General features: G+C 33.6%; 1 protein-coding gene across 1 annotated transcript; it reads left to right on the forward strand.

Annotated features, from left to right (window-relative positions):
- Positions 1-1,723: 1,723 nt before the first annotated feature.
- LOC138325069 (putative ferric-chelate reductase 1 homolog) lies at positions 1,724-27,497 on the forward strand. The gene is made up of 16 exons (XM_069270450.1): positions 1,724-1,871; positions 16,329-16,526; positions 17,296-17,423; positions 17,782-17,876; positions 18,679-18,943; positions 19,389-19,592; positions 19,934-20,029; positions 20,646-20,844; positions 21,001-21,114; positions 21,585-21,700; positions 22,004-22,090; positions 22,812-22,892; positions 23,149-23,248; positions 23,897-24,043; positions 24,358-24,473; positions 24,775-27,497. Exons 2-16 carry the CDS (start codon positions 16,343-16,345, stop codon positions 24,868-24,870), a joined length of 2,028 nt encoding a protein of 675 aa, XP_069126551.1. The 5' UTR covers positions 1,724-1,871; positions 16,329-16,342; the 3' UTR covers positions 24,871-27,497.
- The last annotated feature ends 128 nt before the right edge of the window (positions 27,498-27,625 follow it).

Here is a 27,625-nt window from a genome sequence, read left to right on the forward strand (position 1 = left end):
TGTACAGTAATAAATGCATATGATATGAGGTAATATATTATTGACTTAGTGTAGAGAAAACACTTTTTGGATTATTTCAATAAGGCCAAAAATATATATGTCTGTTCAGGGTAACATTTGCAAAAAATGGGGTCGGTGGGTCGGGAGTTTCTTTTTAATGTCTTTCAATCTTAAGTAATGGCCGGAACCGGAGTCTGAGATAAAAATCCCGACATTTATTTTTTTCGTAGAAAAATGGAGAGACAAAATGGGGTCGGGGGTAAAAAAATAGACATATATTATTTTTGGCCTAACAAGAATGTTAATAATCAAAATAATGAATTAATAAATAGATAAAAATATAATTGTATCGTAGCAATGAAAGTTGTGCTTCATGTATTATGGTCTCAATTTTATTGTCCTTTTTATTTTCAGTTTCCTTCGTTTTGATCGGTTGAGTGGTTAATGATTACCGACATTTCCCTCAAAATGATACTTGGTGTGTATTGCAGTGTATTGAAAGTTTCAATCAAGTCAGTAAGAAGCCCATATGAGCTGTTCCAATATACCAGCATATATAGCTACATATTAAGTAAACAGTCCTCGCCCCTGGCTACCAATGAAATATATCCCTTGTAGGGTTATACTTCAGCGTAGTATTGGTCAGTTTTACGTGATTCCCGTAAATCAAGCCTTCTAGCCAAAGTTTATCCTATCTAACAAATGCTGCCATTAGTTCCTATTGATATGTAGATGTAATAGAGTTATGTAAAATCTCACAAATAGAAACGTCATTTAATATAAGCTTTACAAGGGCCCAGTTTCACGAACATTCCTTAACATAAATAAAGGAATTCTTTAACTTAAATTTCCTCGTAGAAAAGCATTACAAAAATTAAGGAAAAACTGTTAGGTTAAGGAGCCTTCCTTAAAATTGGTAATACTTTTCTATGGAGAATTTTAGGTTAAGTGATTTCTTTTTTAAAGAATGTTTGTGAAACTGGGCACAGAACGTATTTAAGACTGCATTGTATTTAATTTTACCATCTACAAATTGTTTGAACCAATTTATTTTTATGTGTGATCAAATTCCACGTATTCTGCAGGTGGTTAGAATCTGCGGATTTTTTTAAGGAAATTTATAAATCATATATTCATTTATTTAGGTTTTTTTTTTAAAAATATGTTCATTTATTTACTTTCGCTCAAACTCATCACATTATGAGTTTCACTTTATATCAATATTTCAATGGGAAACTATTGCTTAAATAAGCTTTTCGTCACAAGACTTAAAATCAGAATGAAGTTTTTCGCAATGTTCATGATATTCAAATACTAAACCACTTAGCCATTTTTTGAAACTTGGTACGCATATGGATTTACCTTAGTTATTGTCAACACATTCCAACAAAAACAAAAACAAAATAATTTCTAGGAAAATAAACGATGATCAAACACATCAATATCTATATCTATATAAGACACCAGTGCACCAAAATTGGTGATCCCATTCATCTGATTGCTGTTTTATGAAACACTATTATTTATTATGATGTAACTGGAAGCTAATTACCTATAATTAATAAGTATGATTATCTCTGATATAGATATATATATCCAGGAAGAGGAGAGTTGTCCGCCTCGTTCCTAAGAAGACATCCGGAACCATTGGGCGTGCTCCGTGCGCCTATCACTGGAGGCACTGCTGTTTGATGGATGTCCGTCAGCCTGCCGTGTCTGAGTAATATAACTAACGTCATAGACTCGACGTAAACACTCAGAACACAGCACACAGCTTTGGGAATTACTTACCTGCAGTTTCACCTGGAGTTTTACCTGGATTTACATAGATTTGTTCAATTATTCATTTTACGCATCTTCGTGAAAAGCAGGTGAGTTTGAATATTTTTAATGTTTGTTGATACTACTGTTATAATATTTATAAAATTCCGCCCCATGAAGCCAGATGGTCAGTTTGTAAGGCTGTGGACAGCCTGTGTGGTGTATACATGGATATGTAAATACATATTTGAGCCTAAGGAATGGGTTTTATCTAGATTATAATTAATATAAACTTTTGTTTAAGACATATACATACATAATATAGCTCGTACATATTATAGCCGACATTATAGTGGATATAATAAATATTCCTTTCTCCGAATAACAGAATAATTGGAATGAGGCATTATGTAATGCATGGAATTTATAATTTGTTTGATTATTTCATAATGATCTGAATATCATTTAACAAGTCGTTTGATCAACTAATATGTATTGTAAAATGATTATTGTTTTATTAATATCTTAATAAAATGCTTTTGATCTTACAATAAGAGGACTGGAAAACAACAATCCCAAAACAGTATTTTGTTTTAGCCCGCACTAATGTCTTACTTTGAGCCAATTTTCTTTTCTTATCAGTGCTTTCTATTTCCTTTAATTTTAAATTCTAGTACACCTTACAAAACTTTTAACTCCTTTCTGTTTCCTAATAACCTACAGGTTCTATCATCTTAACTCTTATTTGGCTGTTTTTATATTCCTTCACCAACAGATAAGATTTAAATAATGACATATAATAAACTATGATGTAGATAAACATATTTTACATTAACTTGTTGTTTATTAAAACAAACATACATTACTAATTACTTTACAAAAAACATTATTTGTCTGTCCTTATAGTTGCCATGACACACAATAAGATATGTTTTTACCATGACGACTATCCTATCCCGACAGACCAATAGTGTTGTAACAGAGTCTAGTGTTTAAGTGATCCACCGATACACTATTAGATACCAATGGGAGGACAAGAGTTAAATGTTCTCAATTGATGCATTGTTAATTAACAATTATAATTCTGTTACAATATTACAAGTGACAGTTGTCTCTATATCTGCACTGTATTTCCATGACTAATTATAATTATCAACCTCATATTCACAATAAAAACTCTTAACAATCTCATAAGAGTATTTAGAGCTCTTTTCACCCTCATATGAGCAGTTAGGAGTCATCAACCTAATATGAGCATTTAGAATTCTTTATCTCATATGAGCATTTAGAAGTCGTCAACCTTATATGAGCATTTAGAACTCTGAACCTCATACATGTATGAGCATTTCTAACTCTTAAACTCGTATGAGCATTTAAAGCTCTTAACCTCACATGAGTATTTAGAACTCTCACCCTCACAGTATCATTTAGCTTTTTATCACGCTCATATTAAAATTCAAAATTCTTAACTCAATTGAGTTATTTATAACTGTTCTTTTTTCTGGTAAAAATGGATTGAACAGAACAGACAAATAATTTGAGCAGGTGATTGATGATGATGGATGAGTGTAACTAAACAAACACAATGGTGGTTTGAACAGTCTACTTACTGGTTACTTATCATCGTTACATAGTGTTTACATCAATACGGTAACCCTCGGGGAACCACCAAGTCACTTCCTCTAGCATACTCTATGTAGATCAACATACATAACTTCCTGAAACTAAAATTCCTTCTAATATTCTACATATTAAACATATGACACACTGATTTTCTAGGAAATTCCTTAACATCGTATGTAGTAATTAATTTGAATGAATGTAAAATATGGTATTGAAATCTTGAATTTACCTGAACTGTTCTTATTCTACAATTTTTCAAGTTTAAGTTAGACATAAATATTAAAATTTGATTGCAATTTTTTCCAAGGTCATACGTGCAATGTCAAATAACTAGAAATGTTTTTTAATAACTCTTCTTCACAGTAAGTCAACCCACTACGGAAGGCCGTGATAAATGTCATCTTACAATGCACCTTGTCACCTTCATGGACAATAAAAGCCTCCAGCTAAACGGGTTGTCAGGGCTAACAGCAATCACATTTTCTTATAGCTAAATGAGCGGTTCTGTAAGTTGTACATATTTCTAAAATAAACACGGGTGGAAATATTTCATTTATTGTAAATATGGAATTATTTGATGCAATGAAAACTGTTGTATCGATGGACAACGTCACCTTTTGCTTATATATAGAATGGCTTATAAACAGTGGCTTGATCACTGATGTGATGTGAAGTAGATGCATTTCGACCATCCTATCAGTATCACATATAATGTGATGGTTAATGAAGCAGTGTACCAGTTGTAAACAGCTCTGGGCACTTTACAGTCTATGGGACCAGGCATAGTCACACTTCCCTGCATACATGAGTTGGGTTGTTGTTATTGGTAATTTATAAGCAATGTTGCATCAAAATTTATATCAATATAGAACTGAAATTTCAAGCACTTTGACTAAACAGTAATTACCATGTGCTAAAATCATTGCTGTTATTTATTTTATTACGGAACTGGCTTACGAAGTTGACCTAGTGTAAAATGTCTTCTGAAAGATTATCATCTCACTCATCATCAAACATTCTGTGCGCAATCAACCGTGGATCTCCGCCGATGAATCTCATTCGCTTGACCTCATTTTTGTCCTTAAATCCGAAATACTATATATCAACAGAATCATCATTCTATTTTCCCCAAGTTACTTCCCATGGTCGTAAACATGTTCTCTGGTAGATCAGAATGTGGGTTGTTACATGGAAATGCTTACATGTTCACGTTAACTCTGTATGTTAATGCAGATGTAATTTTCCAGTAATAATTAGGGCATTACCTTTGTTTATGAATGTAGATATGATTTTATTGTATTAATTAGGGCAGTGTCCCTTGGTAATAGGTATTTATTGTTTATTTACGCTTATGTACGTAAAGATGTACATAGTATTATATTGTATCCATTATGTTAACACGTAGTAATAATAATAATGTTATTATTTACATCATGTTTGGGAAGATGCTATTTTATAGCCATACCATACTGGTTGGTACTGCTTACAGATTTCGATGCATGAAGTATTTAAAGCATTTACATCTACACAGCAATTAAAGCCGCGCCAGAATTGAATTATGAAAACAAATATCTATGTAGCGACAATGGAGACTAAGAATCTAATTAGGGACATGGATATTTATATAGAATTCGACCACGCGGGGAAAAATGTTTTTGATTTAGGATTTATGTATTACATATTTTTAATTGATTAAATGATGTCCAGTTAACATGGGAAACTTACAACCCACAGACATACTAGTCGGAGACGTGACAGCAATGGCGGCAGACGAATGTCACTTGTCCATCTTATCCCAAACACAAGTCACTTCTGACAGAAAGGATAGTTCGTTGACATCTTTGTTGTCAATAACGACCAGCACGTGCTACCTACGATACATACACATTTTATCTACAATGTACTATATCTTTATTTGAAGCTAAGATTCTCTTTATAATTAAAACTAAATAACACGTATTTAAAGTATCTAGGTTAATCGAAATGTTAACCAATGGAAATATGTATATAAATGTCGTCAATTATTTTTTATAAGTAAGTGAATACCTACACTGACGTGGTTAAATTTCCATAATTATGAATTTGTTATTTGTGTCGAAAAACAAAACATCTCATGAATAAAGGTAACTAATAAAAAGGCATTAAATATCTCTTAAAATCGGCAGTAATACGTATCAACGTCTGCTAGTGCCAGTGGCTTATTGAAATGGATCCCTTTTAAGATTGCATCTGTCACTGGAACTATTGTAATGGTGTTATAGAAGATTTATTGTGCTGTTGACATCACAACTACCTTGTTAGGTCAAAGATTTATGTGTAATGTGAGTGCGTGGATGAACTAAACTCATCAATTAGGTAATTAAGGCTGATTAATGTTTTAATGTATTCATGATTAATACTGTCACATGATCTCTAACTTACCTTGCGTACTCAGTTTTCAATATGTTTAACATTTACATGTATAACGTTTATAAAACGTGATGTTTCTCACTGTATTTAATATTCTATTAAACGCACGTTTGTCTATTATTTAACCAGTACACAAAGGTGCATATTATTATGTTTTCTTTCATAAAACGAATTTCCTTTCCTTTTCGTATGTCATTTCGATGTGATAACGATTTATATTTCCATTTGTTTATAGAAACAAAGGTATTTGACATAAACTATAGACGGGAAATATGCTTGACATTTTACGAAAATTTACTAACAAACAGATATTAAATAAGTATACAGGTATATAGACGTGATTCATAAAAGCAATTATTGCTCGCAGTCATAAAAATTATTTAGACGCGGATCATATGCCTCACGTAAAATCTTATGTTATTCGTGATGTTAGTAAATGGATTTACTTCATTAGATGTTCTATTCTGACCAGTCGGACACTAATGGCTAATGACCCCAATATCAGAACCATGTCTGTCTGTGAATAGACATCACTCACTGCCAGCTCAGCAGAACACCATTGTGTGTTTACTTCTCTGCCCAGGGCAATGGCACCATGGACACTAAATAAGTCTGTACATTATTTGGCTATATTTGTATATCTATATTAAGAATTACAGAACTGACATTACAGACACACCAGTGAAACCATCATTATAGATAGTATAAAACTCTTCTGAACCATGCGTCTCTTCAGTCGACAGTGATATTAGAATAATTATAATGTAAGATTTGCTTTCCACCAAATGGTTTGCCTTGGGCATTTTGTGCCTTTCCATTGATGTCTTTTTGTTTTTGTTGATGTCGATGACGAGTCTTAGAGAGATAAACCTGATGTGTGATGCCTATAATGTTTTTGATATAGCAAACATAATTTTGTATAATTATTGTGTATGCATTGACTTTTCACTATTCTAATTGGGTAAATATTGACACATGGAAGCCAGGATTTTTTATTAATGAAATTTGACTTTCAGAAATATAGCGAATATTGCGTTTATGTCGGGAAAATAAATTGAATCGAAAGTTAATCAATAATCAAACGGGACATAGTATAATTACCGTTAATTCTTTGTTGCAGAGATAAAATGATTCATCCATAACTTAAAATTTGTGTTATTGTTTCATTTTTAATTCCGTATCCATTATCATACATTGGTATAAAATGAATAGCTCCAAGAGCTTTATGAAGTATGCAAAGGTTCAATAGATATTACAGTAGAAGTAGTAATGTGGAATATCCGGTGACAATTCATTGATCTCAAAATAAGTCTAAACAAATGCAAATATGACTGCAAAAGTAAAGTAAGACTTTAAGTTTTACAGGCGAGACCGATTTTTTTAATCCCAGATATCAGCTTTTTCAGCCTGTATAAATATTGTTTTATGATATGGACATGTATGAGGATAGATGAATGAAGCACTTGTTTGTTTGATAGCCCAGTATTTTATATTTCCGATGATATGATTCGTTGACATTTTAATTAGAGAACGAATTAATATCAAAGCGTATATTATGCAAAACCATGGTATCAAAGCCTGCCGAAACCATAATGCTTAATTACAAATGCACGGTTATATTAACGTTTTATGTACATGTATTCAGTTACCGACCATTCTGACAGATACACCCATATATCTGATATACCTACCATATATTGAATGTGGATATATTATCGCTGAGATCGATGACTGAGGTCAAACATAGTTCCCCGCTCTCTAATGTTGTTATGTAAGTGATGACCCTACATACATTAATCTGCTTAAAGATAATTATTACATCAAAGAAGCGAGTTCTTTAGATGTTGTAGGGAAAAACCGAATATTACAATATCCAAATTAGTTTTTGATATATTTGACCCAGTAGTAACTTTACTGAGAATATCATTCTTCCTAAATTCTGAACCCTCGTCAAGTAATCAATGTTGACAGGTGTATCGAACGCGCCCGAGGGTAATACACTACCTGGTATACTTAACATATGTCCTCTCTAGTTGTGTAGGTACGACCCCAAGTGACCACGGTAAAACACTAATAAGTGGTCAATATCTCACCTGTCAAGACCATTTACCTGGCTAATTACACCACAGAAATTCGACGTTATGCCAATACGGACTATCTATGTTCCTTGCTGTGGTTACCTTTGATGTCTTTATGCACGTGCTCAAAGTGGCAGTTTTTTGTGTAAATGCAAATAAAAATAGTCGAAGGTGAGACTTTTGTCAATTAATGCCATAAATATTTATTACTACAAACGCAAAATTAATAGAAAAAAATAACAAAAAACACGCTGCGCATAAGTTGAAACTGTTTTTTTCTTAATGTTCAAAGCATATATACATGGGAAGTATATCCATCATAGATTGATTACTGTTTATATGTTGTGAAATGTATAGTAGTTGTATATAAATTGTAAAAGGAGTATTCTGGGGTGTTAAAAGATTAGTGTCTTCATGTATCAGATGTGTTCTTGTCAATCCGACATCTTTTCTAAGCAATTGTTCATGGTTTTTGTTGTCGTACTTAGTAATGCTAACTGTTTACAGTTCAGTGAACCATCCGCTACATCACACGTAGGAAGTACAATAAATATCCCATGTAAACACATGTTTCCAATCGTCATTATCTGTCAGTTATAATGACAATAAAAAGAGAGACAAATGACCAAAAATTCACCGAGAGTGGAACGACCTGTTGAAAGGCGACTATCTATTTTATTAGGTCTATAAGGAACGCCCAGATGATTTTATATTTGCTTAGCACTGTAAGGGTTAACTGATTATTGTATAAAATCTAATGAGGCTGCATACTTTATAACAAATAACAATCTTCGCCTGTCAGAAACTTTTCACGCTTTTTTAAAGAAAATATAAGTTAAAAGTTTAAAGCAAATAGTTTAAAGAATATGAATTTTGTTCAGTTTGGTATCCTATGCTGTTTTCATAAAACCTTCTATAAGTAATCTTTGGAATCCTCTTCTTGTGTCAATACCAGAAGTTTCATTAGTACAAGAAGGTCATTATCATTTTTATAAAAAAAAATATTTAGATAATCAGTATTCTGTATTAATATAAAACATGATGTAATTAATAATGATTTTTTTTCGTAAATCAGACATGTTTAATGCCTTTTTAAACAAAATGATGTTTGATATAAGCTGATGATCAAATGCAAATTATTTTAAACACGAACTTGCTAGTGTAATAAAATAATAAAAAGTAGCATTGTATGCCTTGTGACTTACATAAACTGATGTTATGGAGTCATCGCAAACATGTGAAAATGAGGAATTATATGTAAATATGACAGGCATGCAATCCAAGAGACAAATACGTCGTTATCATAACTATGCTAATTAAAATTCATTTACTAATGTAGATTTTGTTTGATGTTTTAAGACTTCCTAATTAATTATGTGATGTTAATATCACATGCTTTGTTCCCCATTAATTTCAATTACTAGTTTACTATACGTTATAAAATTGTGACATATCTAACTCTTTACGATGACAAGAAATGCATATGTAAGTATTCTAAATTATTCTAAATAATATAGGCAATTTGATGATGAATCAATGTTATCGAAAATGAACGAACGAGGCATTGAAGTTAACAGTAGTACATATCTCTTGCACATCGGATGTACAAATAGAAAGAGTCCAACAAATGTTCTATGATTAGGCGTTAAACGATCATAAAACCGTGAACACGTGTAAAATAAACGAACAGCTGACCCAGGTCGTATCACGAACTGAGTAACGACATGTCAAAACTGAGGGATGCGTTTTATTTGCGACTTGTCAAAAATGAGGGGTGCGTTTTATAAGGAAGGAATAGAATAGCGTCTTGTCAAAACTGAAGGGTGCGTTTTATTAGGAAGGAATAACATAAAGACTTGTCAAAACTTAGGGTGCGTTTTATTAGGAAGGAATAGAATAGCGACTTGTCAAAACTGAGGGGGTGCGTTTTTTACTAGGGAGTATCATATGGGTTATAAAACTACTAATTTGATTGACTGTTAAGAACACTATACGAAGACGAGTTATTCACTATGTTCAATATTACATATTGCTTATATAAAACAACAATCTCTGTATATAATTAATCTCGCCATATGTTATTCTAAGTCTGGAACCATTAGCTTGACTGGTTTGACTGGATGTTTTCAAAACTTTTGTTCCGAAGCCTACTGACGAACAGTATCCACGGATTATTATTCAGAAAGTAACGCAAATAAGTAACTACTTGAAATAAGCATGTATGTTCTTTTGAAGATAACCTACTTTGAACTAATTTTGCCAGTCAAATATTCCGTGATGTTGACTTTAAACGAGGAACTCAACTTTGAACGAAGTCATGATTTCGCGATCTGTCTACGAGATAATGAATCTATTATTTAATAAATGAGATTTTCGCGACCATGTAAGCGAAAATGTCACTTCTGCGAAAATAATTGGCTATGTGGTAAGTTATTACATAAACTTGTATACTCCTGATTAATTAACTAATGCCAGATTAAATCCAATTATTGCTTTTAATCAACCTTTGAACTATAACGAACAACAAGATTACGTTGTTTTTCATGAAATTTGTTTTGAGTTTAGTTTAATGATAATTTCGTTTCTTGTTTTCATGTTTGCAAAAAAAAAAAAAAAAAAAAAAAATCCTTGATGAATGATATTATGAACGGCTCATTGATAAACTACTACACCTTTGAAGTGTCTTTTTATTTCGGAGTGTCATGTCACTCCATGTTGACCCAGCACACATTTACTGTTCCGTGTACGATAGTTTACGAGGGGCTCCGGGCTCTACATTATTACATGGCCGTTGTAATAACATGGGCTATATACCTGCATGTCTCCTGCTTGTCCAAGCAAAGGAGCGGCATAAAACACTTGTCATGGACCTTTTAAAGACTAATTTCCGGAAATCGTCAACCGTCTTTCATGTACAGCGACATTAAAGTAATGTTAAGGGTTGATTGCCATTAGAACATTACCATCATTGGCCGTTTGTTGTATGCCCATTAACAAAAAAAACAGAAAAAATACATGCGCAATAGAGATTGCCGAAATTTAAATGGTTGCATCGTAGTAATCACTGATAACTACAAGTCATTATTTGTTTGCCTTTCACATAATGTCATTGAATGACTTGAATGTAATTTTCCCCATAAAAACACGAGAGATTTTGACGATCCCAATAAACCCAAACCTTAGAAAATATTACATGGAAGTTTGAGATTCTAGAATGACCTGGCCACAGGAAAATGAAAGAATTTAGACTTACGATATCAGAAATGATTGTTTTGTAACGCCATCTTTGATTGGCTAAGAGAGATTTGGATTTAAGTCAGTTTCGTGATCCTGAATACAGGTCCTAGTGCGACTATTCCCACCTTCCGGCGATTGTGACAAAAAAAGCAATCACATTTTGACGTCACAATCACTGTCTAGTGGGACCAATCGTTGGAAATTATTGATACTTCACTAGTGTGATTTTGGCATAGGGAATAGACGTACATGTATTACTAATCCAGGAAAAGAAATATCAGAAGATAGATCTTCTTTTCCAACTTCTTGTGTCCGTGTCCTGTACCATACTTTGAATTGTTTTGGCCATAGTGGTTTCCACCTTTCCAAACATACCTTCCACCTTCTCAGCCACAGTGTCCCATCCTGCTCCATGGTTTCATCAATTGAGCCGTTTATGCTACATTTCCAATGTTGCGCTCTAGCTTTTGACTATACTGTTTCATTTTCGTTTAATGCATTGGTGTATAATGCCATTCTGGTAAAAAGATTTAAAGATTAAGATTAAGACAAGTATAATTATCATACCAGAGAGAGAGAGAGAGAGAGAGAGAGAGAGAGAGAGAGAGAGAGAGAGACAGACAGAGAGAGAAAGAGAGAGAGAGAGACAGAGACAGAGATCAATCAGTACAATAAGCAATACGTGGTGATATTTCACGGATTCGCTGTCACGAGGACAGTTAAATTTATACACACACCGCACACCTTGGTTAATTAATATATCGTGTTGTGGCGATTTGGCACATGCGGCCTAACAATTCAAAGGGTCTTGACATATGTTTCCCAGTCCTGAGTTGTGTTACTGGATTCATTTCCTCCTAAAGAAATACACGTGATAGGTTAAACTGTTTTGACGTGACCAAATTCTTTACTACAGCCTACACGGAAACTCTCAATTCACCAAGTTCTGTCATACTTTCAGATGAAAACATATGAAAGACATCTAAAACGTGTGTATTATTTTCTTATTTTTTTTTTCAATGAATGGTACAATGAATGTCTGCGAGGGAAAAACAAGTTATTAAAATACTGTCAAACGTATTATACAACCATTTACACTTTTCAAAACTTACAACAACAGTGATTAAAACATATTTAAAAAACCAACATATTCTTAAAAAGGTAATGGATTTTTTAACAGATGAATGATACAAACTATGTCTGCGAAGAAAAATAAAGTTATGGAAAAATTATTACGCAACAATTTACGCAATTTTCTAAACTTTAACGACAAAGATTAAAACATGTTCTATTCTTAACAAACTAAATGCTAGTAGGATTGTTTCACTTTCAATTGTCAATAAGTTCTAAAAATATATTGACATATAATGGGAATCTATCCATTTTCTTATCATCAAGAGTTACATTTTTTAACATGGTTCTACCAATAATAAATGGTTTAAATTTATGTGTGCCATAACTGAGCGAAAATTTGATCATTTTTTTTTATTAATCTATAGAACATCAAAGGGTTTGATAATTTTTAAAAGTTCTGAAAATGATTCAAAGACACACACACATATATATGATACATTATTAACATCAGTTACAACACGGAAAAGTGAAATTGTGAGGTTTTCGTTTTTATGCGTTACGCATGTGTAGATGAAAATATCTCTGAAAATCACATTATAATTACTAATAGCAATGTAAAAAGAGTTAAATGGAATTGTACACCAATTCCACAAAACTCTGTAAAACCACAACCTGGTTTCATGGCCTGACCGTATGTACTCATTTCACTGCAATGTTGACGTAAATAGAATTGTTTATCGCAGTACTGCCAGATTTCATTTTGATGTGTTGTTTGTCTGTGTAAAATAAAAACCTATTCATTGCAAGTATTGTAATTCTCAAAATGTCGGTAACGTTTGGTGGTGAATAATATGTGAAGAGCTCTTCTGATCCGTCGGAATGAAAATAACGGCTCATATAACTTTAATGTTTTCTTTATAATGTTGTTGTATGACCTTGGAATGTGAAAGACAGACGACAACTGACACACTTAAGGAAGAATGTCACAATAATTCCGTCAGGTGTTGAATATATGCATAAGAATTATTCCCTTGTAGTGAAAACAAAAACTACACCTTACAAACTGTCTGTTGATGTATTAGAGATGCAGCGAGAACAAAGACTACATGTGTCTGCTCCTGTAATTCAGACAATATCGTTACACCATTGATACCTGGAAAATAGTAATACCGACAAATCAAATGATGAAATCTGAAACATTTCTTTACTGGCGATGTCCGAGTGATATCAAGTCTATGTGAATGGTTTTGGTAGAATCCATCACTTCTATAAGAACAATAGAAGGTACCCAATACTGTATTTCATAAAATATTCGTGTGTACCTATTTCTGTGGTTTAGTGTATTCAAAGTATTAAGTGAGTAGAAATACTCGTGGTTGACCTATAAAACAGTAATTCCAAATGTATATCAATAGTTTAAATAGAGGTTGCAAAATGAGTGGTTGTTGAATATTGAATTTATTCCACACGTGTGAGTTATTTTTTAAAGGTAACAAAAGACACGAGCTTTCAATATTCAACAACCACGAGTAGTGTGACCTGTTTCTACCACAATAAGATTCCTATTTAGCCGATAGAAATACGGCAGGGATACGGTAACGTCTATTTACCGAAATATGCAATAAGTTATAGTTATATTTTCATCAGCAAAAAGACACTAATTAGTATTCAAAAGTCATCGTTTGATAAAAAATCCATCGATATCAAATTTTTCTAATTGGGAACATCTTCAGGGTTAAATAATACTCATTTAACGTCCTATTGAGTTAAAACTCAAAATTGCTTCCAGGAAATAAAACTCAATGTCGGACTACATGTATACATGTAAAAGCATTCGCATTGTCTATTTCCCGCCAGATGATCATTAAGCCATTACCATCAAGATCAAGTTCGTTTCATACACATAACATCAGGAAAATTCTTGTCCGTCAAGTTGTGTTATTAGTACTAAATGTCAATTTAATATGTATGAAAACGTCTCGTATTTTGACACAACGACCACAACGCATACGGTTTCCAACAGCGGGTTCGGACGTCATGCGGCGATCCCAACATAGAATGACGTCATTTGAATATTGATGACGTTGACAATGATGACGTGACACTGAGAAATAAGTTGTTCGGTCAAAGTTCACCGAGTCAGCCAATCAGAATGCGTACTGAGTTTATACCACGTGTGATATAAACAAATTGTTGCAGCTGCAGTGTTCATTCAATGTCCTGAGAGTGGAATAACACCGCCTATTGTGGTAGAAAACTGGATTATCAATGCTTACAGAGATAGAACTATATCTAGCTTTCAATGGAATATGCCATATAAACTTGACCTATCGGATTGATAACCCTTTCTATAATACATATTTCAAGTAATAAACCTTTGGTTAGTTGAATGGGATTAACGTCTTATAGATTAGGTATTATGATATTAGGGGCTTCGGCATGTTTTTCTATTGTTTCCTCGTAATAGTGTATAAGTTTATTTTCCTTTTTATAACGGTATACATCGAACAACACACCTAACGTGGTCATGTTATACTGACAAAAGGCGAACCAGTCGTCCCACTTCTTTTACGTTGAGTGCTAAGCATGGACAGAGACTACCATTTTTATAAAATATGATGCGTCTCCGCCGAAAGAATGAACTCAGATCCTCCTTCAATGGGGCGAGAGCCAAAATGAGGCATTTGTCGGGTGAAACGTTCAGGACAAAATTGGTTAGGGAAAAGAGGAAGAACTTAGTCGACATTTGCAATCAAGCAATGAGGGCAGTAGGTACAATTCTCACGCCTTACTTGCGGGGCGAAAAGAAATAAAGTCATGATGACTTGCAAAACAAGGTCTAGGGAAAATACCCAGTTTATTGAAAATTATGTATATTTACATTATACACCTTGTTATGGCAGGTAACAAATCTCACAAAGCTCAAATATAAAAGAGAACTTACGTTTATGAATAATTTAATGTTTTTTCCCTAAATACGCATAATAAAAGTAGACAAGACAGATCCTTTATTCTTATTATTCTCAATCATCTTCCGTCAATCACAAAGTGTACGTAGAAATAAGATCTCTTTGTTCCAATCTATCATTATCATTCATTTGTTTAGATTTTAGCGTTGCCTTTATGGCTATGGGTATTCAGATATCTGTCGTTCTACGTTTTTTGTATTCTTCAAATACCATTCCCATTCCAATGTCGCTATAACTTCATTAATAAACTTACATTTAGGTTACCCTTTTCCCACATAGGGATGGTCGCCATAACTTTATTAACAAACTTACTTTAGGTTACCTTATCCCTGGGAATAGGGATGGTCGCTATAACTTTGTTAACAAACTTACATTTAGGTTACCTTATCCCTGGGAATAGGGATGGTCGCTATAACTTTGTTAACAAACTTACATTTAGGTTACCTTATCCCTGGGAATAGGGATGGTCGCTATAACTTTGTTAACAAACTTACATTTAGGTTACCTTATCCCTGGGAATAGGGATGGTCGCTATAACTTTGTTAACAAACTTACGTTTAGGTCACCTTATCCCACATAGGGGATGATAATAGACACCTGTGAAATACATGACAGTACAATGTCAAAACAGAGAAATAAAGTGACAGAGGTGACATGTGAACTAACTGAACATTCACAGCTAGTCTATAACAATGTCCTCGTATTTTATCACTGATAGCAGCCCTAACGACATACAACGTTGTACTATAGTGACGGTTCACCGATATTAAGGTTGATTGGAGTTTTGACTGGAGTACATTTTGTTGTCATGTCTTACCAAAGCGTATATTGCTTTTTATGTGGAATGTTCATCTTACCACTGGTACATGCAATGTCGATTTTGGCCAGTGTTAGCATAAAAACGAAGCAGATATCTGCTAACATAGAATGTGTCACATCATTCAGCTTCTCATTAAACTATTCTAAAAATGATTCAAAATAATTTTAAAGCAAACAATGGATTTCGGCCATGGAGAGCTCTGCTTTTAATTTACATAGCTGTTTGAATACTGTGTATGATTATTGCTTGGAATAATTTTTTTATTTTTTAACGTTTGATAACAATCAGAAGCAGACAATGTGAATTACAAACTATAAAATTCCAACTGCTACTAACATGAAAATATTCCTTTGACAGTGAGGAGGCCCAGGATGTGGTGGTTGGTGCTACTATCTGCTAACATAGGCGTGGCCTGGAGTTATAGTATGGGGGCGCCACCGTCGACATGTTCTACAATGTTTCCTGTGCACAGTGGTAGCCCAGCCCGGACGGGACCAACACCCTACTTCTTCCAGCTGATAAAATCCACCTATTCCCCAGAAGAATCGTTATCAGGTAAAAAATTAAAAAGTAATGAGTAATATGTCGGTTTTTAACGTCATTTTTGATTGGCTGACACAAGGGCGTAATAATTTCAAAGCAAAAAAAGTCCTCGAGCAATTTGCGATTTCACATGATTTTGTAAAGTCAGTATTGAACTATAACGATTGTTCTGAATAATTTCATTATGATGAAAAATGTGTAACGTGAAAGTGGAAAACTCTCTCATCATAAGTTTTCTAAGTTTGCAGTTTTCTAAGATATTCTCTGATTTTCGTTCTATCGTTGTGTTATATCTACATAATATAAAATCGATTCCAGTTAACGCTTAAAGATATTATAATGGGAGATTATTCTTACTTTAAATAAGGGCTATTAGATGTAACAATAAACGGGAATGTAATAAATGGTCAAACCTCGCAGGGTGTCGAGGTTCAAAATGAATATTCACATAGGTTTATGGAAAAATGTTCACGGTTCTTTTGAATTATGGTCAGACGAAAGCATAACGCGTTAATAGAAGCTGAAAATCACGTATTGTAACGCGCACGAGTTTGGTGGGCAGCTCAGCTGTTTTGTGGACGCCAACTCTGTAGGTGTCGGTACTATGTTAGTGCATTAGTGTTAGAGAAAGTGAAAGAATAGTTACTTTAATGAACGCGCACATATGTTTCTATTATATGTCAATATTTGCGCAGAAATTTTTATACATATTATACGTCGTCTTATCAGCTTATAAATTAATCTTGTTTAATATTACGATATTTAATTTTCAATTCCTTAGTGAATTTGGTCGGGAATGGAGCCCTGATGAGAGGATACCAGATTCAGGCCAGAGATGGAAATGGTAATGTGGTGGGACAATTTACGTCAGCCCAAGGGGGCAGGACTATCAACTGTCAGGGCCAGATGGTAAGGAGGGGTCTGCTGGAACATTTGTGGGCTCGGGATAGAAAATTAAATGTGAAGGAGGTCGAATGGGTTTTAAGAACAAAGATATTCAAGGGCGGATAACTCTATCTATTGTTTTATATTTCCGAAAAAATGTTTTGATAAATATGCAATTGGTGGGTCTAATGCCAGATATTCCTATATCAATAAATTTTCGTCATTTTCTCGCTCGCTCGTGAACCACGAATATTATTGTAGTTCCATCCGCTAACCAGGAACATTTCTATCCACGAAATGATTCGAAAGCTTCAAATCACGAAAGAAATATCCACGTTTAAGACAACGTAAGCATAACAGTATTGTGTATTCATCTCTACAGAATGGCGCCTTGACCCATGCAAACCCTATGGACAAACAGGGCGTGAGCTTCACGTGGAAGGCCCCGAGTAATGCTGTAGGAAGCATCGTATTCATGTAAGTTTTATAATGTAAAATTCACTAGATGTTATTCCGTTCACTACAGATCTCCCTTGTGCATTGTTGCGTCATGTGTTTGCCGTGTCACACTTTTTGAAGAAATCTACGTGATGCGCTATAATGATGTAACAATCGATACCTACCCCAAGAGCTAACTCTGTAATATAAACCATCAATATCTTTGTTTTCGGTGATTTACTCGGTAAGAAATAAGTATCAGGTCATTTTTTAAAAGTTGGGATTTCTAGTGATATATAAACTGGTTATTTTACATCAATAAGTATACGATCAAACATCTTCTACTTTGCAAATATCATGGGAACGTTATGTTTCATCAGACAAATCCACATTACAAGAAATGCAGCATCTTTGAGTACTGTAACTTATTATGTGTGCGATTTATTTTCACGTAAATAGCAATACCTTATGTACGCGAAAAGAAATAGCATTGAAAGTGATTCAACTGTAAGCAAAAATTAATAATTTAGCATATAAATCCCAAAATTAGGTCGCATTGAATATGTATATACGTAGTTGGATATGAAAATGTCGTTAGATATGAAAATTTCGTTGGATATGAAAATTTCGTTGGATATGAAAATTTCGTCGGATATGAAAATGTCGTCAGATATGAAAATGCAAAATTAGTTCGCCGCTAAAATATTTTGGTTTACAAGATACAAATGTTCTTCAGGCTACCAACAGTGTTAGAAGTTGATTGTAAGGTATTTAAAAATATGGAAACATCTGCTAACCGTTAATCAATTTGTCAATCAAAATCGAAAAATTTCTGTTTCAGTGCTTCCGTGGTTCAGACGTACAATGTGTTCTGGGTGAATGTAAAATCTCCAGCAATCACTCCACTTACGATACCTCCCACTCGACCACCAACACAACCTCCAACACCACCACCAACGACGACCCCTGCGGTAACAATCCCAATCCCTACACAGCCCCCAGTTACCCCGCGACCACCACAGGTCACCACGACGACCGCCAAAACAACCACAACCGTGGTTACTCAGGCGCCATCTGTAGTAACGACAGCCCCGGATGTAGACACGGTATGTATAAATTTATATTATAGATCAGTAATGTGAAATCAGTTTGTATTGAAATTGAAAATGGGAATACTAGAGAATAACTTTGTATACCTGTAAATTTTTTTTTGAAAATAATAATTAACTTAAAATAGCAATAAAATATTTTGGTATGATATGTTGACAATACTGATGTAAAATAGACTGTGTTTCAATTTTTTAAAAAGCTCGTAATATCAATATATTACCTTTTCTAAATACATACATACAATCACAAATTTAAAAGACAAAATGAATAAATAAATAAAAATAAATAAAAATGACAAAAAAAAAAAAAAAAAAAAAAAAAATATGATGATACATAATATTTATAATGGCAATGGGCATCCAATCTAAATATTTAAATAGGATTTTATGTTTTATGCTAATAAAGAAAGTGTGAACCTACTTAACGACAAATGTTTTGTAGTCTACTCCGGCGGTGGGGAGAGTAACTATGGACGACACCTGTGGTATCAGTAAGGGCTGTTTTGTGAGTTGTGAGGGGGACAGCTGTGACTATGTCGTTACGTGGAAAGACGGAGCTGACTATGTCGACTTCGAGGTGTCGTCCAAAGTCGAGATGGACAATGTTAACTGGATTGCTATTGCCTTCTCCAGCGATTTGAAAATGGTAAATACTTATTTACATATCCAATAGATAGTACGTTACTTAATGATACCAATTGTTTAATTATTTTGGAAATTAGCATAGGCAAATGTGCCATTTATTAACACAAAACGGTATTCCGTGAGCAAATTATGTAAAATAATTTGTGAACTATCGAATTGCTGATCGTTTTTTAAAGTAATGTTTTAAAACAATTGGTGACGTATTTAAGAAAAAACATATACACGAATGTCAAGTAGCAATCTTACCTTTGCCAATTCAAAAAAAAACAATAGTTTATAAATCGGCAATAAGTCTTATTGTTTAAAGGCGTTTCTGACCTTGTTTTATGCATTTTATTGTAGGGTGATGATGATACTGTGGATTGTATTGCTAAAGGGTCAAAGGTCATTGTGACACGGTCATTCAACAAAGGAACACAAAACATTCCTCTCGGTCCGGTAAGTATTCAGCATAAAGGCCACTGAAAGAGACACATTTTTAAAGCAAAGAGTGGTATAAATATAGCACATATTTAACAAGTTGAAATAAGTCATTTTCTCATCCTCATTGATGAACAAAATGAAAATATCTGAAAGTAGCATTTGCATATAAGGTTACTTTAATGTATTTTCAATGCAGGTGCATTGATTTGAGATGTGAAATAATATAACGATATATTATAGATTGGCTGTATTACATCCAAATAATTTGTCGTTTGCTCATATACTTAACCTTCTATGTGCTAATTCCGGATTTGCATATTACAGAGTTATCTGCACTTGCAGGTAGGTATTGATTGTGACGTCAAGTTTTTGCGAGCGTAACGTCATACTTTTCGGAGAAAATGACGTGAATTGCGCTCACAAAATAATGACGTAACAATATATACCTACACGCAAGGGAGCTAACTCTGTAATATGCAAAGACGGAATATATAAAAATGGTGTTGTAAAAGCTGTTTTGTGTTAGTGGTAAGAGCAACTTATATCAGATAAAGCCTATAATATCAAAATGATTAATATAAGATTCAATTTTCACGAGTTTTTGAATTAAATGTCTATATTTCTTTATCAGGTCGATGGGGTCGTAGGCCTTTCGATGACAAGTGGGACGTTCCAGGATGGAATTTTGTCCTGTAAATTTAGACGTTCCAAACCCAACCAGGTCACCAGAAGAAAACGACAAGTTGATCCCTCACAGTCTATGTTTGATTTGAATCAGAAATGGTACCTGATGTTTGGTCAGGGCTCGGGATTCGAAAACAATAATGGCGGTATGTACTCTCACTGTTTAAACCTATACACCATAATCTCACCCATAACGTCACCAAGTGTCTCCATAAATTGGTTTCATGAACAACCAAACTACATAAATGTGCGTAAAAAATGTTATCATCTGTGATGGCATAATTCCCTGGTTTTCCTTACAGAGTTGACTAAGTTAATGCACAAAGAGAACCCGAAGGTCACACCCGCCCGTGTAGACTTCCAGTCCGTGGGTGTTATCGGTGAAACTGCCCGCTATCCACTCATTAAAGTACATGGTAAGTACTCAAACTCACTCGTTCTCAAGCTTCACAAAAACCAACTTTGAATTATTTATTATTTTACTTGATGTTTTTTCATCCATTTTCCATATAACAACAGTATATTACTAAAATACAATCCCTTTCTCTCTATCTTGCTTAGTCCTTAGAAAGGGTAAAAAATAAAATAAAATTACGGTATTATAACATAGAGAAATACTATTCCAGTGTAAAAGGTAAATTATATTCATTTTTCCCCGTAAATACAGCTTATTTCAAAGTCTCATGTATGTTTTGTTATTGCTTGTATATATCTTTCTTGATACTACGTCAATACACCATATCAGCATGTATCAGCATGCCTCCCCCCCTTTTAAAAAATATAACCTGTATTTATTACAATGACCTCTTTGTATCGGCATGTATAAAAAAGGACTATAAAGACTATTAATGTGTTCTTCTCTTACCTGTTTCTTTATCTTTGACAGCCATTTTGATGATCATTGCGTGGATCCTGTGTACAGGTGTTGGAATAGTTGCCGCCAGATATTACAAACCCGTATGGACCTCTACAAACGTCATGGGTCAGAGGATATGGTTTCAGGTAACCAGACATAGAAACATATCTCTCGTGTTGTTGTTTGTAATTCTCAAACTTTTATCCTCAATATTTGGTAAATAACATTTCACGGTCGTGAAGACTTTACAGTTGCATTGAAGAAGTAATGTCTTTTAACAGTAGAATAAATGTGATGCAAGTATTCAAAGAATAGTGGAGGCTGTTATTTTTTAAGATAATACTTTAAATCATACTTCTTTTTTTAATTAGGTAATAATAGTAAAGGTTGTGACTGGCATTTATCAATTTAACCTCGTTTATAATTTCTATATTTTTTCTAAATCGCAGATCCACAGGACTCTGATGGTGACAGCACTTGTACTGACTTTAATCGGCTTTATTATCATTTTCGTTCAGGCTGGAGGATACAGTCGGGTAAGAACAAATATTTCTGCTTCTATAGATCGGAAAATGATCTTTAAAAGATTATGTTTCGAAAGGTTTCAAAAATGTCTTTCACTTTATTGTTGAAAAAAATCTATTTATAGGTTATCAGAATCCGTAATGAAGAAATTAGTACAAAATAATATTCGTTTCAAATGAAAGAACAATCTCTTCAGCATTATAATTGCCAATACTAAACTATGTAACCGATTGCTTACTTTAAATCAATATATAAACCTCTGATGATTAAAGATGCTTCACCGCCGACAGTGCTAAAACGATACTCATCATTTAAACAATAATTGGTGTTTTCTCATGAAGATATATCTTAAAAACAAAAATGATAAGAAATATATAAAAAATCGCTTTTGGTGCATGTGCAATAAGTACTTCATTCCATTTTCGGGACGCAATAAATTTTAATTAATATTTGAAATATTTTCATCTTGAAGTTAAATAAGAAGTTCAACCTTTTCGATGGTGCTAATAGTGTAAAGTAAATTACTTTTGAAAGGGATCATCTGCTTAAACATTTATCAAAATTAGATACCATCATGAAATGTATTGTCAAAATATGTTTATACCTAGATAGATTATATTGTCGGCTTTTGTCCTACATTAACATGATTCGTAGAATAGAATGGCTGTACTGTAGTATGCGTTACTTAATCCTATTTAGATCCTTGTTGATATTAATCATTTTCTTTTTCAGATTCCAAAGATTGAAGGAAAAGAATACTTACAAGCCCATCCTCCATTGGGAATAATAGTCACTATTTTAGCTATAGTAAATGTAAGTTTTTCACTGGATTGTAACTAAAACGTGTAAATACAATTTGATATCATGCCGACCGGTACCACTAGATTTTTTGTCTTTGTGAAGAAGTCGAAATTAAAAAGTATTATGCGGTATTTCATGCAATAGAAGACATTTATGTTCCAGGATTTCAAAAATATTTTCGTCTATATTTTATTAAACTTTTGTGTATGAACTTAAGATGCTTTGTTTAAAATATAGAATTCGAAATTCATTGTATCTTATTTTTCAGCCGATAATGTCAATATTCAGGCCTGGTCCTAAAGACGAAAAGCGGCCGATATTTAACTGGGCACATTGGTCAGTGGGCATGCTCGCCCACATCCTGTCTGGTGAGTAACTCTAGCTCATTCTTATTTTGAAGATGTAATGCATTTTAGATATCAGAAAAAAATCCATACAGATATAATGGTGAAAAAAAAATAAAAAAAATGAAAAAGAAATATAGATAATAGATACTGACATAAACATGAAATGACAATAGATATTCCGACAAAACAGTAATGCAATTAAGATAACTTATGTCGACATTCCTACCCTAATTCGTGAAAATACCGCTGTAATAATAGCGCCATAATCTACAATGTTCTGGTGACAATATCTGTGTCACATTCAGATTTAACATAAATGTCAAATTATCAATATCACCTAAATAATTTCATTTTGTCACAACATGTAATAATTAAAGGTAGCAATGACTATGTTAGAGGTCTTTCCCAATCTAAAATCTATTTCTTGCAGTGGTGTTTCGATGTCATTGAAATAGTTTCATTTCAAATGAAATCATGGCTAACGACAAAAAAAGTAAAATTAAAAAAGTGTATATTTATTTTTCTTCAGTATATACAATATATTTTACAGTATTTTATGCCTGTATATTGTTTGTTCATTACTTTACAGTGATATTTATACATTTGAATATTGTATGTTCATTACTTTACAGTGATATTTATATAGTTGACCTTATTTGTTCGTTACAGTGGTAGCTATATGTTTTGGGATGGAGATGAAGAAATCCACGGCTCCCTCCTACTCTGTCTGGGTTGTCGTTGGATACGTCATATACCACGTGATCATGGAGATCATTCTGAAATCGTTTGATTTGTATCTAAATAGGACAGATACAGGTAAATATTGTTATAAATTAGTTAAAACCGATATAGATCTATAATGGAAAATGGACGCCTTTCATTGGTTTTCACATGATATTGATAGATAGAGAACAACGTTCTTGGAGAGCAATTTTCTGATTTTCTGTATTGAAATGGTTGCTAAGATATAATCTCCTCTTTTAACAATATAAAAAATTGAGAAATGTAAACATCATTTCAAGTGTGTTTGACACTTGTTATCTTGCTACCGTCTTGTCATAGATATATAAACAAAAAATGCTACAGATGATCTTTATAATATAATTGTAATGATTTTCTGTAAACTATAGGTCGTATAGACGCCCTGGGAATGACAAACACAGGAGCATCAGCACAGAATGGTAACCACTTCAAAGTACCACCGCCACCTGCTTATACAGAAAGAGACACAGTTAAGAACCCAAAGGTAGGTCACACATTGTTCCACAATAACAGTCAATGTCAGTTAGAACCAGATTATTGCAAGAAATCTAACCTGGTCGCGAAAGGAATTAGTATCAAAACCTTAATAATTTTTTTTATTCTATATTTTATTGACAAGTTCACAATAACTTATTAGTGAATGATGATAATATTTTGCACCTACAAAGACCTTTTTGGTTTGTTCTAAAACAATTACCAATAGCCTCTTGGGTAGGTGATCCCAACAAGACACACTAACAGACAAGAAAACAGGCTTAACTGAGTGATTTTGGTTTCGTTTCCAGGACAGCACGGTGAAGAAGCTACTACTCGCCTTCCACATGGCCATAGCGACGGCCTTCACCATCACATTGGTGTTACTTGTGGCTCTCTACGACTGACCACTGTCCAGCTATATCATCAACAAACCCTGACTGGTCACAATGTGTCACATTTAAAAAAAAAAGGGGGGGGGGGGCAACTCAAGACATGATGTTACAGAGTTTAAACCATCAATACTTGAACATATTAATCCAATTAATAAGCTCTAAAAAGAAATTTATGGAATATTTAAAGCAATTTAATTTGCTTTAATTCTATTTGCTCAGTACTTTACATCCATGATTTGTCAGGTTATTGTTTTACTTTTGATTGACCATTTAAGTTATGATCTCTATTGCAGTGCTGCAAACCACTCTAGATTTATGACGCCATTATATTAAAAATTTCAGTCGCCTGCTATTCTGTTAGCATGCATCTGTGATCCCTTACGAATATTTGACTTCCCCCTATGAACCTTTGACCCCTAAGAACTTTTGACCCCCTAGGAACCTTTGAAACCCTAGGAACCTTTGAACCCCTAGGAACCTTTGAACCCCTAGGAACCTTTGACCCACTAGGAGCCTTTTAACCCTAGGAACATTTGACCCCCTTTATGAACCTTTGTCCCTTCCAATGACACCTTTAATGACCAATGTGATTTTCGTGATAATTTTGTGTTGACCAAACTACATAGGATTGATATCCCGAAAACCAAAGGAATCATGTCAGGTCCCCATTTCTCGACACAAGACTATGTCAAAAGAAGACTTGAGTAAAATTTTGACATATTTACATAAGAAGATGAATAAAGACGGTGTTTTCAAACGTTTTTGTTTCGTGAAATCGGGACCAGGCCTTGTACTGCAAAGTCAACTGTGTAATATGAATGCATAGTAATGTGATAAATGTTTCAGTAAAACGCTCGATTATAGTGTTCTACTGTAACTATATGGAGTTTGAGATTTGCCTGGAGAGAAAGGCCTAACTACAACACAACCTGTACACCAGGTAAACATACTGTTTATAATATTATATAACGTATAAGTGCTTTTATATTGAAGATGTTGTTGATATTTTTATGTTGTGATTTTAATTGTTTTGTTATGAGAGTGAGGATGGCTGGTGCCTTGCGCACAATTATGCGATTTGTATAATGCATGTATATCACACTATTTCAATGTATGTTAAGCTCCAATGATGTTCTGAAAACATGAACACTTTTATAATATACTATCAAGAAAATAAAAACCATTGCTCGATGGCTAGTGCAAATTATTAAATCGTTCTACAGTCTTTTAAAATAATCTTTGAGCGGTTCGTCGGCTCAACGCCTTTACACGGCAAAAGGGCAGAATAATGCTTACCTGTATGACATTTTATCAAAGATTTTAACATCTTCGGAACTTATTATTAATTTACTAAATAAGTGGACGACTTTCATTATTATTAATTTACTAAATAAGTGAACGACTTTCATTATTATTAATTTACTAAATAAGTGAACGACTTTTTTAAATCAAATATCAATTAAAATTAACAAGTAAACAAAAAATCTAGTCTGTGATTGCACTATGCTATCAGACGTATACTAAATAGTATGTAAATGAGTATGTTTGAGATGTAATGTAAATTATTTTTGTGTGACGTAAGTTATTTCAGGTGTGACGTAAAATAAAAATAATAAATATGACGTAATTACTCGTATATTCGCCATGCTTATAAGATCATTTCAAAGAATGATGTAAATTTTATCCCGAGATTGGCGTAAACTGCTGACAATTGGTGACCTTTTTTATATATGGTGTATATAATATATTTATGTGTGAATTAAGCTTGAGTGTAGTATGATAGAGCAAACAATGCAATATATGTAGTTATATGTGTACACGATTGTGGACCTGAAACTAATGAGTACATTTCAACGCTACACGTAAGAATCGAAAAAAAGAATATAGGTTTAAGAAATAACGATTATGAAAACAGATATTGAAAGTTTTTTTATGAATGTTATCGCCCAGAATTCCGCTTGAAACTTACTGAAAGCGCAAAGTCGTCTACAGGCTTGCTTTTATGACACAAAAGGTGATGGTATACGAATGGGTAAGTTTACAAATCAAGGGCATATGGGTTAAGTGGCGTTGTTTTACTGTACTTGGATTATCTCAAAATAATTGTAAGGTATACCACATCTTCGATACCTCATGGGTTACTATCACTGTCGTATACTGAAGGCATTTCAGGAGCAAACACCCTTACCAATCGCTAACAGATTCATCCTTTGAAGATTATGTAGAGCAAGACGTCCAACTTTAAAGCCATACTGTCAACCGCAGTGTACCGGTATTCAATTCTTTTCATATGCATCTAAGGACCGATCTAGCTGTCTCATCTGTTATCGCATACGGAGCCATCAGGCTATATAGTCCTGGGGTGGATATAACGTCAGTGATAGTAACCCCTGGATTATCGAGGATGGGTATACCAGTAATTCATAAACACTGCCATTGCTACCTCAGAAGACTAAACATGAGGTTGATAGCTGAACACGAAGTTAATGATCTTTTAACGTACCTCCTACTGACGTGTTACTTCATTGGTGTTCAATGTGGCGATGTTTCTACGTATGTATGTATGAAGTTTATATATGTACAATGTATTAAAATGATGGATGTAAATTAGCTTGATTAAAGTAATATGATGTCTTTGATGCGTTTGTTTTGTCATGTTTATATTTATTTGTCACTAGTTACTATAATACAACTTACCAAGCCTAAGTGAAGTCTATGATACAATAAATTCAATTCAATTCAACTTTATTGCTTCCTTACATACGTA

This window comes from Argopecten irradians, chromosome 6 (assembly GCF_041381155.1).
Source record: "Argopecten irradians isolate NY chromosome 6, Ai_NY, whole genome shotgun sequence".
NCBI classification, from domain to species: Eukaryota; Metazoa; Mollusca; class Bivalvia; order Pectinida; family Pectinidae; genus Argopecten; species Argopecten irradians.